We start from the raw sequence: 19,487 nt of genomic DNA, 5'->3' as shown, positions 1-19,487 counted from the left end.
TCAAGAAGTGCAGATTAAATTACACCTTCAGAAACTACTGGCAGTGAATTTGGGATTCGTGTCACACAGGGAATCAGTGGGAGGATCTAACTTCTGCATGCCTAAAATGTAACTTTCATGAATCCTGCTCCAGCAGGTGCTATCCTAGCACTGCCCACTCGAAACAATTTTGGAAATGCTTGTCTACAAGATGCCTGAATTTTGCTATACTGAGACCAGTCTCCAGAGTCTTCTGGCTGAGCATGGATAGGAAAGATGCCCACCCAGCAATGCATCTGAAAACCAGTACCCACCTCTGTGAGCTTCGGTGGAGGCAAGAAATGGCTATGAGCATTTTTAAGCTAGCATTACAGATGCTACCTGCCTGATTTTTCTCCCTGATCTGGCACACTCAGCTTTTCTACATCTTCCCCTGGTCAGAGAGAAATGGACAGCCCATATCCTGCATTTACAGCAAATGTTTTTACACACACAAAATGCACATTCAGATTTGATGCTCCCAGCTACCATGCAGATTCACCAGAGCCAGCAGTTCACCTGCATGGTGACAGCCTGCAGCTGCTGGGGCTGGGTGAGCTCAGCCACAACCACAGGGGCAGCAGGCTACCTGGAAACTTTTCTCTCACTTATCTCAGGTCAGACAAACATAACTCCCACATGCTACGTGACTGTGCCTACAGTTTGATATCTCAGCTGGTAACCACTGCTAAATATAGTACCAGTAGCTTCCCACAGAACAAAACACACAATAGGCCTTTCAGACATTTATCTTTAAAATCTTTTTGAAGAGTTGCTCGTGCCAATGGATAACAGACAACATCCTCCTACAGGTACACCTGCTCTCAATCATGTAATTAAACTCATCTCAGATGACATCCATGGAGTGGCAGATTCAAATGAGCTTCAAGCCTGGTAAACACAGAAGACAGCACACAAGAAAGGCAGCAAGCCTCTGGGCAGCTGGGACAAGGCTTTGGTCAGGCTTGGCCCCAAGCCATGGCTTGAGTTCCATGGAAGAGGCTGTGAATAATCTTTTAAAGGGCATCTCTTCCCCTCCCTTTTCCAAAGCAGTGGTGCAGAGATAATGCCCTGGAGGTTGGCTCCAGTTTGGCTCTACTGCAGTCAAGGCAGTAGGGCTTGAAGGCTAAGATGATTAGAGGAAGAGCAAGGGAGGGCACTTCCTGGGATGGCACTGAGGTAGGGACAGGGAGATCCCACTCCTGATCCAGCCCACTGGTGACTCTTTTGAGGTGGGCTGAGTTTGAACTTCTCACTAGCAAGGTGCTGGCTCCATCAATGAAGTCAGTCATTGTAACTCTTCAGCCTTTAATCATACAGGCCCTTGGAGGGAAATGATTCAACCTGTGTTGAACATGCTTTTGAGCAACAGAGTATTCTGTGCTGAGATGTAACTTTGCTTTTGTTGCATTTTACCCCACTGCTTCTTCTCTGACCTCAGCAGACCTTGAGAACAGGGCTCATCTTAGTTCTGCTACCTTTTACAAATTTGAAGCCAGTTCTTTCTCTCTCCTGCTTTCTTGTCTGTGTGTCTGGGCCCTGCTGCTATCCCCTAGTTTTTCTCCAACTAGTCTTCCACCTATCCCATGGTGATAAAGTCAGTAGTTACCATCACAATCCACATGTTCACCACCAAAAAACCTGCTGTGTAAGACACAATATAGATCAGCACATAAGAAACTTCCCTGTGCTCTCAAGTCTCCTACAAGGCCTAAAACACCATTAATTCAAAGTCCCTTCAAAGAGCGATTACTGTGCAGACTGAAACACAGGATCTGGGCTCAATATTGAAAACTATTGCCTTAGGGTAGTTCAGCAGAGCAGTTCTGCAAACTTAAGTGTCAACAAGAAGGCATTGGTCCTCTCTAAATATATGTTTGCCACACCGTTGTTCCCCAATGTGGATTTTTCAACATTTCAAGAAAAGGAGAATTTCAGTCTGTACAAAGTACCAAATCCAAAATAATACTTGAAAAAAATTACCCTGTCGCCCTGATTCTTTAACCTTCTAATGATTGTTTACATATTTCTAATGGAGATTATCACACATGTAAGATAAACAAATAAATTGTTTTCTCATCCCTCTCTGTGATGGACTACTGGTTTGACCACTGGGATCAGAGGGGTGTTCCCCTCATCTTCCAATCCTTAATCAAATTCCAAATCCTATTTAAACCCCAAATCATAATAAATGTCCTCTTTCTCTGCTCACCTCTGAATCTGATGTGAGTGTAGTTCTTTCATGTCGTAGAACAGCAACACCACTCAAACCCAAAAACAGGAAGCACCAAACCAAAATGCAGGATACAGGATTGCAAAAGAATGTCCTGTATCACTGACTTCAAAACCCAATTTCTGAAATATAATCCTATTCATAAAACTGCTATGGCTCCATCTAACATCCAGTTCAGGTTGTTTCACTGCCCTGGGCAGAAGAGTGTTTTCATAGGTCTGCAAATTGCGTAACACCATGTGGTAGAACCATGCTGGGAAGTGACCTGAGAATAGCAGAGCTGAGTTTTAAGAGGAAGCCAGTCACTGTGGAGATAGATAGACAAGGCACTACAGGGCAGTAGGAATGAGGACCTGATTTGAAAAACTGAAGAGACTGGGAGCTCAGCCCAAGACTTCTACATGCAAAGACACCACAGCCATATTGAAATTTTAGTCTTCAATGTCAGGTTAAAGAAACTACACAACAGCCTGTGTAAGTCTCTGGAAACAAATATCCCCATTCAGGTGATGAGAGGAGATTCCCAGAGAGAAAAACACTCTGCAAAACAGCACCATATGAGATGATGTATTCTGTTCCTGGGTTAGACTACTGAATTTAGCACAAGTGACAGACCTCACCCTTGTTCACACTTACAACTCCATTTAACAATTCTGGTGATCAAGGTGCTTGTTTAGTTGTTTCCAAGACAAATGTTGCACTAAAAAAGTAGAGAATTTCAGAATGAGGGCTGAGCCCATAAGGGTTAGGTCTCAGCACACAGTCTCACACTGCAGCTCTTGAGTTTCCATTTGCACAGGAGGGCACAACAGTTATGTTACAACTGGGCACTAAAGTTTGACCATATCTTCTAAGAGCTGATACTTCAGTTGCAAATTCCATATCTAGATTAGGGTTCTTCCCTTCCCAGACCGAGCTGTATTTGATCTCAGAACCATCCAGTTGCTGCTGTCCCACCACCAGCCTGGGAAGCAATGATATGAGACAACAGCAGTAAAACTTGCTACACAAATAAGGAGTGGAAAGGCCTTTCTTACCTGGGAATGCATTTATATCAATTACTGCATGCTGCCCAGTCTGATTGTTAATGATGATATCAATTCCAAAGAGGGAAACTCCCAGAGCTTGCCGCAGTGCTTTAGAGATTTCCCGGATGACGTCGTCATTTGGCCGCTCAAACACTCCTTCAATTTTATCCAGCTAGAATGGAAAAAGACACATTACTAAGGGACTCTGAAACAGCCTTTTTAGTGGAAAGATTGATTTTCAGAAGTTTCCAGGTGCATATCCACCAAATCTAATTGCAGAGAACCAATGGCATGAAACCAAGAAAGACACCAAAGGGAAACTGCTTTCATAATTCAAAATCCTTCTTAAATTGGAAATTCATCTGCTTTAAAGCATCTAGTTCTTCCTCTTCATACTGGTGCAGCTATAGAAGCAAAGCAGTGTAGGAATGAATGGAGAATCAGACTCATTATTTTGAGTACTAGATCTACACCTTAGAAAACATACAGGTGGCATATTTAATCCTGTGCTGCAGAAATTCTGACTACCATTATTATTTCAGTGTAGATCAAGGTATATGTTAAAGGGCTGATAGGACAGACTCCTGCTGTTAGTTTAATCTGAGTCACAAATTACAGCTCAGCTGGTATCTTAAGGGCATAGCATACCTTTAATGTGGGTTTTCATGTAGAAATTATTTTGTAAGTATTTAATAAAATGAGTGACTCAGGTTACTTATGACTGGAGGATGGAATCTGCTTCACTTTTTAAACAACATGTTACACAGCAGAAGTATGCTGTATGCCTACAGAACATGACTGGAATACGTATTTTTATGAGTCAGATGGCAGGTAAACCACAGGAGCACACTAAGTCTGAAAGTAAATTTTTAGTAATGGCTTCTCCCTCAACATAACCACTAAAGGAGTTATGACTAGCACAATTACAGCTTTAATATTTAGCATGCCTACCAGTGCTGCACGCACAATTCAAAATCAAATATGAAATGAGCAGAGCTTGTGAAACAGAAAAGAATCCCAAGACTCAAGAGATTGAAAGGACCCAGTGCTGTAAAGTGACTTTCTCAGTAGCTGAGTGCCCAAGAACTTGTTGGGATTCATATGTCCAAATCTTATTAAAAGGGCTGGTAATGCCAGCATGAAACTGTGCAGTGTGCTGGCACTGCTGGTCTCGAAGGACACCCAGAAATGGTCCCATGGTCATAGCTCAGACATGCTCACATGGCAGACAACTTCTGGCCCTCTGTGGCCTTGTGCCAACACAATTTCTATGCTTTAATTTTCACTGTTTGTCTTTCCTCACAGAACTGAGTCCTAGAAGGATAATTTATGCTTATTAATCTCTCTGGACAGGAAAAAGCCAGGTGTTTGCATCCAGAACCCCCTTCTTCCCTTTGCCTAGATTAGCCCTGGGTAGTTTGGGAAGCAGCACATCCCTGCTACAAGTTCTTCCTCACCGGAGCTCGGTAAGGAAAACCAGAGGGGGACACAGTCATGCTGGTTCGTGGTACCAAACAGACCTCAGCCTGCAACACAGAAGCAGACAGCTTGTGAAAGAGAGTCACTAGCTACCAACACTTCCATAAGAAAGGATTAGATAGGTTTCCAGCTGCACTAGAGGGAAAAAGACCAAGTGTACTTACCGCTGTTAAGACAGATGAGGACTCTGGTTTGGAAACATTGTGGCTGTTGAAAAATATTGATTCTCTGTCTGCAATTAAAAACAGGTTGAAAATAACTTTATACCAGATTTTAATTTCCACAGGAATAGTGCAAAGAACAGTAGGTGGCAGTGCAGCCCCATGAATCTCGTCCTGGTCTCAACCATCCACCCCAGCCACAGGGCTCTCTTGCCTGCTGTCACTTGTCTGCCTGCACAGACACATCACCGTGGTTCTCGGACCACAGATAAACAGAACTGCACAATGGTAAACAGAAATCAGTTTTCCTTCCTTCATCAGAGTAAATTCACTAAGTTCGGTCAGATAATGAAGTTAATTTTTCCTAACGTGCTATACTCAAAGTGACAGTTCCAAGAGGAAGGCGCGTGACAGAAGGAAGAAGCTGCAATCATTACAGGTGGTAGGCCAGTAGCACCCAGGGTACAGTGAGAGCCCTGTGAACCTGGGCAGGGCACTGTCACCATGGCAGAAAGCAATACATTTTGTGGCCAGGATCTGTCCTTCTTTTGGAGGCACCAGAGGAATGCAGGAGACACTTGGAGGTGACAGAAGCCACTAATGAAACACAGTGGAAACCATGGAGAGAATTACACCAGCACCTCCCACTCTGCTTCCTCTGTGCTGAAGGTTTTACTGGCTGAAAGAAATCCCCCACTATGTCTCTCTTCAGGATTCCCACCACAGCAGACTGGTGGCATCACAGAGACAACCTGCACAGAGCACCTGGACCTAAGTCTCAGCATGCAGGTGGCAAGAGTATTTCTGCTATGCTAGTCTCTGACTGGACATTCAAGAGCAGCCTCAGGGCCACATACAATCAAGACAGGAAAGCTGTGAAAAGCAAATCCATGTACACTCTGCAGTCTGACCACTAAAAGACTTCTTGTCTTTCCTCTTGTTTAGAAAGATCTTGTACTTTCAGACACTCAGCTCTTTCAGTGTCTCACAGCCACCAGATCTGCTTAACCATCAGATCTGCCAGGTCAGGTTCCTGTGGCACAACCTCCTCAAACTCCCCCAATGTGGGTAAGAGAGAGAGAGAGAGATACTTACCCTCATCTGCCAACAAAACTTATTTTTATGTGGCCTTCCAGATAACTTTCAAGACTTACACTAACAGATGAGGCATTAGGTAAGGCATTTTTAGAAAGATGCCTTAAGAAGTTCCCTTCCAGCAAAAGTATAGACCAACTGTCCTAACAGTTTATATGAACACAGATTCTGGCCTACTTAATTTCATCAGGATATTGAGCAGACCTGAATGTAAATACAGGCACACACAGCTACAAGAACTTCTACCAACATCTACTACACCTATACTAACAAAATACATATTTGTGTTTGAAATGCAGCAGTGAGCACACATAGACATACTAGGATTAGCAGAAAACACTAAGAAAAGTGACAAAAAACTGGCATTTGTTCATTCATCTCCATTGGTTTGATCCCATCCTCACTTTTTGGATTTGTCCAGTTGTTAGCAGATCATGCTGGCTCCCATCTATGTGCTGCTCATTTTTTTATGCTTTTGGTCGGCCACAGAATGCAGTTCTCTGGAAAGGAGCTTTTTTCCATAAAGGCAATCTAAGTAACCTTTAACAAAAACCCTTCAAGTGTTGCTCTCTAGTGACATATAGAAGAATCACTCTCCTCCCTGACAAACCCATTCCTCCTTCTTCCCAACACAACTGGTATCTACAAACCAAAGGACAATTCCCACCAAGATTTACAACACTGGGGCTCACATGAAGAGGGAGGCTCATTTAGGAGAGAGCTCAAGTGATCTTTAATTTAAAACACATACATATTCAAGGTAAAAACAGGGAGAGGAAGTGCTGAAATGATGGAATCCAGGAAATTCTCTCCAAAGCACATTTATAAACAAACTCCGGAACAAATGACACACGAACTTACTGTGAAAAGAGAGAACTTCTCTCCCTCTCTCCCTTTCCACATGACATAGAACAGTGTCTAACAGGTAAGACTCAGGTTACCATTGCATAAATATTTACTATATGAATACCATTCGTACATATTCCAGAGCAGGTGAGTTATCTCCCTTCCTATTGAAATAATACAGAAAAGGAAACATGGTATGTCCAAACCAGCTGCCTTCACTTCAGCAGTTTTTTCACAGGTATTTTCTTTGGAAGTGTTTCCTGCTGAGGCTGCAAGAACAGACATTTTCTTTTCAATCAGTACAATGTACCTGAGATGCCTGCAGAGAAGTTCTTTAAGGATGGTCTTTTCACCACGGTGTAGGATTCTCCGACCACAAAAACTTTATAGAGCACAGCATTGTGATTGATGAAGCTCTGAATGACACAAGGGGGGCGAACAGCTTTGAGGCCTTCCTGGTTGAAGATGATCGCCATCTGGAAGCACACACACATACATGGTTGTGCACAAGGCTGGCAATAATTTCATGCTTACCCACACCTGAGAAGCAATGAGGGAGAACATCTACTGGTGGATTTATATTGACCACGTGCAAATTCCCTCTCCACATCTTGTTCTATTTCATTATGTTTCACTTCACTGACTCACAGTTCTGCAAACACTACTGGCAGTGAAGCTTTCATTTTCAATCAACATTTTCTTCACAGCTCCTTGCAATTTCATTTGTTTCCTTTAGCTGGGAAGCTACTGCAACTGCAGGTACAGCGAAAGGGTAAAACATCTGACTAACACAGATGACCAAGTTTGTATTGAATACAAGCCTGTATCATGAGAACAACAGAAGGAACAGCTCTGTGCACTAACTACACAAATTCTTCCCCACAGCTCTATTTCCTCGATTTGGTTCAGCCCAGTTGCAACAGGCCAAGCACCAGGGCTTCACCCACATCATCAGAAGACATTTCTCAGACTCCAGTAGTCTTACTGCTAACAAATGCTGGCCTATCAATTTTCCTGCTTGGTTTCACCCCATTACTCCAAACAGATAGTCCTCTTGAAGGTATTGGAATAAATATGCCAAAAAGGAGGGCATTTTTTGGGCCTTATGAATGATCAAATAACTGTCTGCATACATGCACAGTAACTCAGTAGATTAACATTTTCTGAGTTCAAGTCAATCCTTGCATTCAATACCTACCTGCAGCTGATATTCTTTCTGTCTCTATTATACAACACAGAGTGAATCTGTGAGTGGTAACAACCTGTGCAAGAAATTTCTCTAACAGACAGAATCATCCATCAAGATGATTCACAGCAACAATATCATACCTCATTTGTCTCTTACTGGTGGCAAGAAACATTATTCTCTTCCTCCTCTTGTGTGGATTGTTGGCATGATAGTGTCTACAACATCACACTGGCAAGAACTGTGCTATTCCTATAATGTTCTGTTCCACTATTAGTTAATTAATTCCCACAAACAAATGTAAGATGAACACATTCAAGGTGTTTTAGAAGTGTGGAAAGCCAGAGTGTATCTTCTCAACACAGCACTGATCTAGACTATTGGAAGCTCTGTGAAGCCTCTCTCTCTCCTGCAAAGCTGTGCTGGCAGCCCCATGGACTAGCACACAACCCATATAACTCCTGTGGTGTTGCGTTATGCTGGTTCACTGCGATGTCTCATGGTTTTTAACATGCATGAATAGAGCTTCAAGAATTTGTTTGCAGGGTGCACTTGCTCTTTGTAATCTAGCACAGACCTGCTGTGCCTGGCAGTAATGTGGGTACAATACTTGATATCATAATTTCCAAACAGTATTTCTCATTATAAATGCAGAGGTCTTTTGAAGGCAAAACAAAACATTTGCACCAAGAATTTTTACTGACAATGTCCATAAGGAATTCAGTCTCACAAAACACAGTCATTCTCTGCCTTTTCCTTCTTGTCTGCTCAAATGCTCAGAAAAAAGAATTCTGAATACATTTCTTCAGGCTATGGGTCTCTCATGACAGCTTTACCAAAGATTAGTGACATTCTGACCTGCTGGCAACCAGGAAGCACAACTTCCAGCCATCATGTCTGTTCAAGTTTAACAAACTTAGTGCTGGCAAACTAGGGGTCAACTGCTGAGCAGCTGAGGCCACTGCTAGTGCAGAGGTCATGAAGAACTAGGGACACCACAGAAAGGCTGACACCACCTCAGCTTAACAACAGCTTGTACTCATATGAGAAAAGTGGAGTCTGCCAGCCTCACCTGACTAACTCACACACCAACCTTAAACTCAAGCCTGCACCTTCAGCTGTCCCTGTTAGCCAGTACCTGAACTTTCTTAACAGCCATCTTATGAAGAAAAGCAGGTTTCTGGTCAGTGCTCTAATTTTAGTGTCAGCTCTACATTGGAAATATATCTTCAAAGAATGGATTTACCAAAAGCCAGACGAAGAGTCATTAATAAAACAGACAACAATTTCTTGTTTCTAGACCTATGCTCCATCCTTTAGACAGACTGTACTGTAAGCAGATATTTTTCCTATCCTTCCTTTGTAATTATTGACCATAAGCAATTCCAAAACAGTTCCATTCTGTTTTGGATAAACATAATATAGTTTTGGATCACTCCTGAGAACTCAGTAACTCCAAAAGTGATTACTACTACTACTACTACTACTACTATGTAAAGTACTATGCAAGATTTCAGTTTTTTTCCAGGGGTCCTACTAAGCTCTAGTCATAAGTTCCTGTGATAAAGTGCAGACTGTGGTTGTATTTTAGTCTGATTTTTGCTCTGGCAGGAAGCTTAGATGTGTCTGCACTGTATGAAAGAAGATCAAAGAAAGATTCACCAGGGAAATAAAGTCCAAGCCTAACTGGACAAGTACTGAGAAGTTCGTGCATTTCAGTTTGCAGTTGCAGAGGAACTCTTGACAGAAAAATCAGCAGGAAAATTGCAGTCTTAAATTCATTAAAAATCCAGTCCCCAAGTGTTCTCAGGAATGACAGCAAACATTTATAGCAGCTGCTCCAGCAAACTAACAGGACTGTCTGTTGGCTTGTGAAATAAGTCAAGCTAAGACCTGCCTGAAAAGTCTCATTGCATTTTTAATAGGAAGAACTGGTCAGTCAAGATTTTAGCCATAGCCATTCTGCTCATCTAGATCTACAATTTACTTCAGGATCTTCAGCTCTCAGACATTGCAGCAATGTCTCATAGTGCACGTTTCAAGAGCAGCTGGGAAACCTGAACTGATAGCCTTGTTGTTAACAAAGGAAGCCAGGAGTTAGGAGAGCCAGCAGCAAGAGCTGCATTCTCAAAACTGATCTGCAGTAAGCAGGAAGGCAGGAAGCACAAATGGAAAAGAATTAAAACAGGACTCAACTCACTTAAATTTAGAGGAAGCTAGTCTCATAGGTAATGCACTCCTTCCAGGAATATTCAACAATTTTAGCTGCAAAAAATTTTAGTTTGCCTTACAGGAAGGCAGATAAGTTCTATCAGTCCTGTTCTCCCCACAGACCCCACTGTGTTATTACAACTGAACATTGCCTGGAAACCATCTCTATTTGTTACTCCCTTCCCTGCTCGAGGGAAGGAGTCAGTTGCTCCATCTGTAGCACAAACCCACTTCTCATCTGTACCACATACTATTGGAAAAGTAACTTTCTGGGATAGAAACCTTATTTAGCAACCTCTTACCAAAGGAGAAACTGAAGGAGATTTCTTGCAAACAAAGCTGACTGAAGACTACAAATTTCTAGAAGCAACAATATATTAGAAGCCAGAAGCTGCTAAAAATAACTTGCATGACAGGGGTTCAACTTCACTTCATTTTAGATTTTTGGAAAAATAAGGTGCAATTACACATGAGGGAGAGGTGGGGAAGAAAAGTTGTTTGGGAACAGCCCTCATTCTATCCACTACAGGACTGGAAATCACCAGCCAAACCACCATAGGGGGAGTGGGAGACAGGACACAACTGGAAGTAGGGGAATAATACTGCAAAAATTTTTAACTTACCTCATGAGAGTTGGTTCCATGGGCCACTCTGGTTTTACAAACTGGGTAAATAAAAAATAAAAAAACAATTCACCACTGAAACAGAACACACAAACGCTTTATAATCCTGTTCCCACCCACACATGCAAACACTGGAGTCCATCAGAACAAGGCACTGACTGTAACAGACACCAGTGACAGTCTTTGCTTGGACAGTGTCCTCAATCACTGCAAAGCTTGGCTTGCTCCAAGCTCTACTCTCTCAATTCCTCCCTGTAACTAAGGTGCAAGCACAGATCTTTATTAGGACTGGACAGAGTTGCAAAGCATCAGCTAAGAAGTTAGTACTAGTACTAGGATTGCCATCTTGTCTACTCAGAGAGCATTTTTACAACTGCATAATTTTTTTTCTGACACTAGAGCTACTTCACAGGTACCACAAAACACCACTGTCCTTAAAACAAAGGAACTGGGACACAGTTGAAACCAACTTCTTTTCTTACCTCCCTGTTTTCAGGGAAGAGCAGGAAATGTAACGGGCTGAACCAAACTAAGATATAACTTATTTTTCACAGGCAATCATAGAAGGGGACAGAAAAAGGCAGAAAGCCTAGCAGTTTTTCTTTCTTCTTCACATTTATCTGCTCTCTATATTCTGATTCTCACCTTCATCCTGATTAAGGGGAGTAAAACCAGTAAGAGGAAAGAAATAACATGCTACTCCAACTATGGAGGCCAGAGAAGAGCTGAAGACCCCAGGACCCAAACAATGACTAGAGCTGATGTTACTTATGTGCTAAGCAGAGGAGATGAAAACTTGCAAGTAGTGAGGGGGTGGATAGGACAAGACTTCTTTGCAGGTTGTCGGAATAATCAAATTGCCAGGCAAGAGGACAGGGAGCTATGAAAGGGAGATAACCTGCACTGGAGTCCAAAATAACTTGGTAACTAAGAAATTTTAGAAAGTGGTTTATGATGTCTCACAGACATGCTCTGGAGAGCTGGACCATTTTTAAGAAAAAATAGAAACAGGAAAATGAAAAAACACTCCCAGAATATCAAGTTATATTAATTTTCAGGGCTATTTTGTAATTTCATTATCTTTTAGTGGGTTTGATTCAGATCTCCAGAATACATGCTGCTGACTACTGCGGGCTAGTGAGTCGGTACTGAGGGCACAATGTGAAGAGGAGGGCAAAGCCATTCAGTGGGATTTCAAGTACTGCTTCACAACCTGTCTTGAGGAGACCTGCCTCATTTGGGAGAGCGATGGCAGGGAGGGCAAAACATGCTTTGTCCACGCGACTTTACCTCTGAACCTTACAAATGAGGCAAGCACCAAGGGAACAAACACCGACTAATGATCCTGCTCACTTTATACTGCAAGGAATCAAATAAAGGAACCAATTAAAGCACAAGCCCCACAATGAAACTTGCTACAAAGCACAAACAGTTCATAGCAGCTGTTTGAGCTGTGAGCCCTTGGAGTCTGTTATCTGTGTTAACCCTCCTTCTTTTTACCTTCTAAGATTATAGTTCCCTGGACCAGGGAAAGGGTGGGTGGAAGAAGAGGACAGTCAGCAAGGCAGTGATTTTCTCAAGAAAAATAATGAATGCAGCTGGCAGGAGAAACATCTTGCACAAGTTCAGGGCAAGAGGCGAACTTTGTTAGAACTGTTAGCATTTCCCAGGAATGCACGTTTACTGTATTGAGGTGTTGAAAGTAAAGAACATCAATAAAAGGCAAAGTAAAAGCTGATAGGGAGGGGGTTTGTTCCACATTCCAAGCAGACTGCCTCAGAGCATTTGATTCAGGAAGGTTTTAATATCCTTGACACTTCTGGCAGTGAAACCCACACTCCTATAATGTTGGCTATGTTTTAGGGGGTGCATGTGCAGTATTTAGAACCTACTAGAAGCACCAAAGAAAAGCCCATGTACATACTGAATGGGAATGCCAGTCCATTCTTCTCTATAAGCTGCAAGGTATCTTCTCCACAGGCACTTGTCAGCTCCATAAAGGGTGGTGAACAGATCCTCTCATCTGTAAGAAAATAAAGAGACTCAAATGAAGATGAGGGGTTTAGCTCCTCAGCTGCATCATTACCAGCTTTCTCCATACTAACTGCTTCTTGACAGTCGGCTTTTATTAAAGCATCCAAAAGGACTGTAAGCCACGCCTGAATTTGGGTTTCTGGAAACATTTCAAAGGATGAAAGGCTCAATTTTCAGACAATCTAAATGGCAATATAAAGCCAGTATTTTCACAGGCAGCAAAAAAGATCAGCTGGTTTGGAACACATAGCTGCACAAGACTTAGCAGGCAAGGTGAAAAGTAATTGGAATCTTAGCCCTTAACTTTATGTCTTCAAGCATAATTTTCTACAGCATTTTACAAAAAGCAGAGTGGTCTGCAAATATGACTAGAATAGGCAGTCTCACGAAGCCATATCTCCTGTGAGGCTCCCCAGTGGCAGATTCCAGTGTGTATTTACTTCAGACAAGGTGCCAGAACATTCTGCTGTTCACTGGGATGGCTCTGCCATGAAAGCAGTGTTCAGTTCGTCTGGCAAAGCCAACCAGAGCACTGCTGAGACACCACCATGTCAAGACTGCTCAGCAAGCTCTGGATAAAGAGAAGAATCATGGGAACCATGGTAAAATTTAATGGAGCAGGTCTGCTCCAGAGTTTCTGCCAATGTTGTGCTTGTTCACAGACTGGGGTTGCAGGAAGGCTGGAGTCAAAAACCAACCCTCTTAGTGACCTGGTAAGCTGACTTGCTCTAGAATGCACTTCCTGTTCACTGCAGGAGAACTGAGATTCCCCTGGGAATGCAGCAGGAAAGGCAGAAACCACTGTAAGACTCCTAGAACTTGCACATAAATAGCTTAAGAGGGCTGGGATGCAATTTCAAGTGTACAGAGAACCTTGGCTTCAGCCATAGCTCTGAGACAGGTCAGCAGGTCCACAGGCTTTCAGACAAAAGCTGTGTGCGCATTGACAACATTGACTAAGTTAAATCAAGGGCATCACACAAGTATGAACAACTATTTAAATTACCTCCTTAGCGAGCACAGCCTTAAGAAAGTACTACTTTCATGGAGTTTGAGCTGTGGCCAGGAGCCACAAATGAGTTCTAACTTGAGTTAGTGGCACAGTACTGAACACAACTCAGAACGGGTCTGCCAAGACTCGCTTTTCAGACTTATTTCAAGAGAAACAGGATGACACCTTCCTCCAAGAAGCAACTGGAGACAAGCACAAATGGTGGGAGCAACTGCATCTGGCAAACTCAAGTCACAGGTTTATATCAACCAGCAACTTGTCTTGAAAATAAGCAAAACATGGCTGGATCCAAACAGGTGGAGGCCATGCAGTGCAGATGGTGCAGAAACTGAAAAGTGCATGTGAACTAAAACCCCAGCAAAGCTAAACATAACTCATGAGACAGCCATGCATTCAGAAATCCCTTTATAAACATTGTTTAGATTAATACTTTTCATGTCATTGTAAGCATCCATATATAAAGAAAATAGAACCACTGAAAGTAACAAGAGATGCAAAACTCACTATATTTTGGCACACTTATCTCAATACATCCCCAAACTTAGAATATCTGAGAACTCTGTTCATTAGCAGTGTTGTCACTACAATAAGTTTTCTGAGAAAAGGCTATTTTCATACATTCTAAAACGGGCAGAAAGATTGATACTTTGAGGTCAACCTCTACAAAACTAAACAAAACATCCCAGATTTCAAAGCTTTCAATTTGCTGCTATGAAAACAGAAAGCAGCATCCAAAAGTGACAGGTACTGTAATATTTACAAGCCTTTGCCAGAGTGAAAGTTCCTTAGTTGGATGAATTTAGGGAATAAGATTTAGTTTACAGATACTTGGGAACAACTTTGGCTTGGCAGCTCTCCCACCCACATGCTTAAGGCTCACAAATAACTTGGCTTCAGAGTGCAGATGCAGAGGAACGTATGGTTCCATCTCGCTTCCCTCTGTTTCTCTCTCATGCAAACAGGAATGGAAGACAGGGAGGATTCAGTGATTCTGTTGACTACATTACACTTGCATGGGGAGATGAAGGAATGGGCAAACAGTAATTCCTTTGACTTTGTACTTAGAAAAGACCACCTGGATCAACAAAAAGTAGTAAGAAGACTCTTAGCATCTCAAAGTGCTCCTGCTGAGTTTGCACAGCACTGGCATTTTGTCTACCAAGAAGGCATTTCTAGCCCACTGAAACCTCTAAAACAAACCATTAATTCACAGCCAGACCTGAGGACAAGTAAATCCTCACTCAACACAAGATTTCAGTAGAGCCTACAGCTAGAAAACTGCTGCTCTGAGTTTAACTGCACACACTGAAATTCTAAAGATAGCTGTAGGTTTAAAAAAAAGTCCTCCAGCTGTCAGCAATCATCCTCTCCTCCTTCCCAGAGTGGCAAACACATGCTAAAGCTTTCTCTCATCACCAAGCTCCCACTCTCAGAGTGACAGCAGTCTCTGCACACCTCTGCACTGAGGTCCAGGACAGACTTCACTCAGTGGCTGAGAGTCAATTCAATACTGATTTACATCAGCTTGGAACTGCACCATGAGACCCACACAGTGCAAATGACCCCCCATGGTACACTGAACCTTCCCTCCTCTCCTGCTGAGTAAGCTGCTTTAGTGTGAACTTACTGAGCTGTGGTCAGGTGCTGGACTCTTGGCACTGTCACCGCTTCTTTGCAAACCAGAAGTGACAAGACACCACAGGAAACCATTGCAAAAAGAACAACAGTAAATATACACAAACAAGTACACATAACAGTCTAGAGGTGAGAAGGGCATCATGATTCTGGCTCCATTGCTGACCCTTTGTATTGATGCTCCAGCCTAACCCTCCAGTTTAAAACCAAGCACTATTCTCATTTGCACCTGAGAGCCCAATGTGGACAAAGCATTTTAATAAAAGTAGTCTGAGAACTACTGTAGCATGAGGCCACAGACATGTCACCCCTCCTGTGCAGCTGCACCGGCCATACCCCACTAGCAAAAGTGACTCTGTCAGGACACAGACCTGATACAACCCAGAACGTGTGCATGGAGCTGATGCTGTTACTTTTCTATCATCAGTACTCAGCTCTGTGCTGTGCACTGAGATGCTGCTGAGTAGAAGAGTCTTCTTCTAAAACATCAAGTTTAGAAAAGACTCTGCCTCATCTTCAACCCTTGGCTACGCACAAGTGACCTTAAATCCCAAGAGATTATTTACTCTCTCTTCCTTCATGCAGCCTGTGCTGGACTGAAGATATCAACAGGAAAAGTCTGTCCATAAGTCTACAGTAGTCAACAAAGGGATTCAAAGGGCATTGCTACAGTGTACATTTAAAGAATGACATTTATTTTCTAAGCACCTGGTTGTCTCAGAGTCATGTCTTTGAAATATGACCACAACTCCATGTGAACCTTGTCAGGTCCAGAACTGCCAGCTGAGCACCAACACGAAAAAATTCTTCAGATCAGAGTGTTCAGAATTCACTTCAGGCAAGTACTAAAAGTATCTGTAGTGCTTTTGTTGTTAAAAACAACATATTATAATTAAATTTAAAAGTCAAAATTCTGGCACTCTGTTCCTCCCCCATCTTTGTCCTCATTTTTGTTGCATGCCTTAGCACAAACTTTGTGGTATATATTTTCCATATTTTCTTTTAGATATTCTCCCTTTTCTTCAAGATTGTTTGATCTCAGAGGGAGTTCTCTCCCTCTCTTCTCTTTCTTACTTTCTGTATTTTTTCTCACTCCCATCCCCATCTCTCATCTAGGCTGTTCATTTTTTCAAGTGCTATTTCTGTTCTTTCAGTGCTACCTACACTTTATCCCTCCATCACCTCTGAATGGAGCTCATCACATTGATTGCAAGTGCAGGGGGAGCGTTTGCAGGGGGACACCTGAGGAAGCTGGCACTAACAGGTCACAGGTGAGAGGCAGCAATCACAGCATCAGGGCAGGCAGCTCTGCCACACCCTGCTGTGGGCTGAGCCTTGTCAGTGCTGTTCCATTCCCATGGAGGAACATTATTATAAGGGCTTGACTGATGATGGCCAGTTTACAGGATAAGTAACACAGCTAACCAACAACAGAGAGGTGAAAGAGCACTCAAACCAGGGTGTCGGGGCCAGGAGGGGATTATTCCAGATGAAGTCCAACAATAGTGACAGGAGCAATGGGATGTGGAGATGGGGAAGATGCAGACTGAAAACTGGCTAGGGAGAAGCATTTTTTTTTTTTTTTTTTTGTGAGAATTGGTGGAATTCTTTGTGCTCAGGACTTGCTTTAGTAAGAGATGCTGAGTACTGCCTCTCTACTCAGGGCACTCTGGTGGCCTGCAGACAGCCTGTCAAACAGTCACAGGGTTTGGGTTTGGATACCCAACCCCCAGAAGAAGGCACCAGAGGCCAAACACTCAACACACACTCCCATTCAGTAGCCAGGCAAAATGGATGGAGGAAAAATAAGAGAAATACATGGCTGCTCCCAGATGAACCAAATCTTAAAAATAAACGAAAACCACTATGACAGGGCTGTACAAGACAGTCCTGGGGTGTTTTTTAATGAGGGTAAATAGTCCTTGTACTATAGAAGTTTGAGAAGTACCAACACAGTGGACAGCTGTGAATAACTGGGGGAAAAAAAAAAAACAAACCCGTAAGAGAAGAAGAACCTATTCGGATTTCTCTGGTCCTCGTGATTTTGAAGAGGTAAGAAAACAAAAAATAGATTGCAGATCCAATGCCCTGCATTCATAGATCAACAAACTGAATTTCCTTGTTTTCAGAAAAAGAGTTTAAAGAGACTTTATGGTCATCGGTGAGATTAGCTCAAAACCTGTGTCTAGAAAATAAATACAATGGGAGGGCCACTCCCTATTAAACTTCAGATTTACTGTCTAAACATGTTTCCCTACCTCATAATTCACCTTCCCTCATCACCTAGCTTAGGGATTAGGAAGTGCAGCAGACAGGCTGAAGAAAAGAGTATTTATACTCACCAGCCTCTTTCCACAAGACCACAATGCAATCAACAAACACAGTCAGACTCTGAACTTCCATTTATGAAGTGGGGAGAAGGCTTCACCTCCCCTTGGCCACGCAGGGCTTTTTAGAGCTAGTTAAGGAGTTCCAGGAAAAGGACTTTTTGATGCTACTGGGGTCATAACAGTAGCTGAGAAAACTATCTGTTTGAAGCTTCAGTCTGAGTACCATCAACCAAAACCCTAAGTGTGTTACTGGAAAAACAAAAGCCAGAAGGTGTTTACTGAAGAATATAATATCTTTTGTCCAAGCTCAGTACTCATCATTAGCAGTGTTTTGTTTACACACAGAAGGTAAAAGATGCACCAAATGAGGGGCGTGCTGAGGACAAGTGAAAGGTAAAAGAAGTTGGGAAACAGGTGGAAGGAAGATGCAGTTTGTCAAAGGAGCACAAGAGGAGGCCTGGAGTCCCCCAGGTGTGCGACAGACTTGGCACACCTAGATCCCCTAATTCTGCTTACCAATTCCAAATGGAGCACAGCTTGTGCCTGAGTTGCTCTGTGCCTGGGAAGGTTGTCAGTATTATTCCTGGAAAGACTGGGTATGTGACCTCCACATCACACAATGCATTACGCAGAAAAATAACAAAGCTGCTTTGAAAAGTGCTGGTCTCTACTGTAAACACCCTTAAGAAAAGCACAAAACCATTCATGTCAAAATCAGGACTGGCTCATCACCTAACACTCATGGAGCAAACATTAAGCCTTAAACAATCAGAAAGATTTACAGCAGATGGGAACAAACTCTAAACTTCCTTCTTTGTTGAAAAAAGCCACTCTTTATTAGAATAGTTTGCACTGTCATTTGAAAACAGTTAAGACTCTTTAAAAATAGATATATTTTCAGTAAACTGTGCTTCACTGTATCTTCCATCAGCTTGTGGCACTATGTTCCTGCCGGAATAGAGAGGATACACAGCCAGGGCAATGTCTTTTTCTCCTAATACAATAACGGGAGGAAATCTTAACTTCCAGCTCACCCGTGCCTACTGAGTTCATTTTCAACCAAAAAACCCAACCACACAAGAGAAGCTGGCAAGGTTTTTTTTAGCATGCAGCTAAATCTTATCTCAAAGGTATTGTAAACTACTACATGACAGAGTATTTTGCCCTTTGAATCCCTTTATTGACTGTACACTTACAGCTTTGGACTGTAACTTCTGCTAAGGTCAAAAGTTGCTACATCAAGGAATCAGTCAAGCGAAGCCAACACCAACTTCACAGCACCCAGTCCTTATGAACTAGAAGAACTCCTTCTTCAGTTCTCCCTCTAGTAGATAAATTTTCAGTTGAAGCTTCATAAACCTGGAAACTCTATTCATAAACCCCACAACTTTTAACAGGTTTATGGCAGCACTTTTGAGCTGTATTAAAAATACTCTCAAGTTGTTTTCCCTTCCCCTCAGAAACGCATGTGCATGAGGAATATTGGCAGAACAGATTTAGTTCAAACATATGTTGATCTATACTCATCACTGAAAAAATCAATGCATATATGAATATCCATGTGTTTGCATCTCACTCTTTAAGTCTCTGAGGGGG

The 19,487-nt window shown here is 42.5% G+C and overlaps 1 protein-coding gene across 2 annotated transcripts in view; it reads right to left on the bottom strand.

Moving 5' to 3' along the window:
- ITPK1 (inositol-tetrakisphosphate 1-kinase) overlaps nucleotides 1–19,487 on the bottom strand; it is a 142,738-nt gene that overhangs the window by 8,813 nt on the left and 114,438 nt on the right. For both annotated transcript variants that reach the window (XM_083863381.1, XM_083863382.1), the window contains exons 6-10: nucleotides 12,805–12,903; nucleotides 10,881–10,921; nucleotides 7,171–7,336; nucleotides 4,923–4,990; nucleotides 3,289–3,451 (exon numbers count right to left, since the gene is read on the bottom strand). In XM_083863381.1, coding sequence (XP_083719507.1) covers nucleotides 3,289–3,451; nucleotides 4,923–4,990; nucleotides 7,171–7,336; nucleotides 10,881–10,921; nucleotides 12,805–12,903 — 537 coding nt within the window. The remainder of the gene's footprint in view (nucleotides 1–3,288; nucleotides 3,452–4,922; nucleotides 4,991–7,170; nucleotides 7,337–10,880; nucleotides 10,922–12,804; nucleotides 12,904–19,487) is intronic.

Source organism: Zosterops lateralis, assembly GCF_965231275.1.
Source record: "Zosterops lateralis genome assembly, chromosome: 6".
In the NCBI taxonomy this organism is placed as follows: Eukaryota; Metazoa; Chordata; class Aves; order Passeriformes; family Zosteropidae; genus Zosterops; species Zosterops lateralis.
Note: the sequence above shows the minus strand (reverse complement) of the source record. Positions and strands in the feature narration are given on the sequence as shown.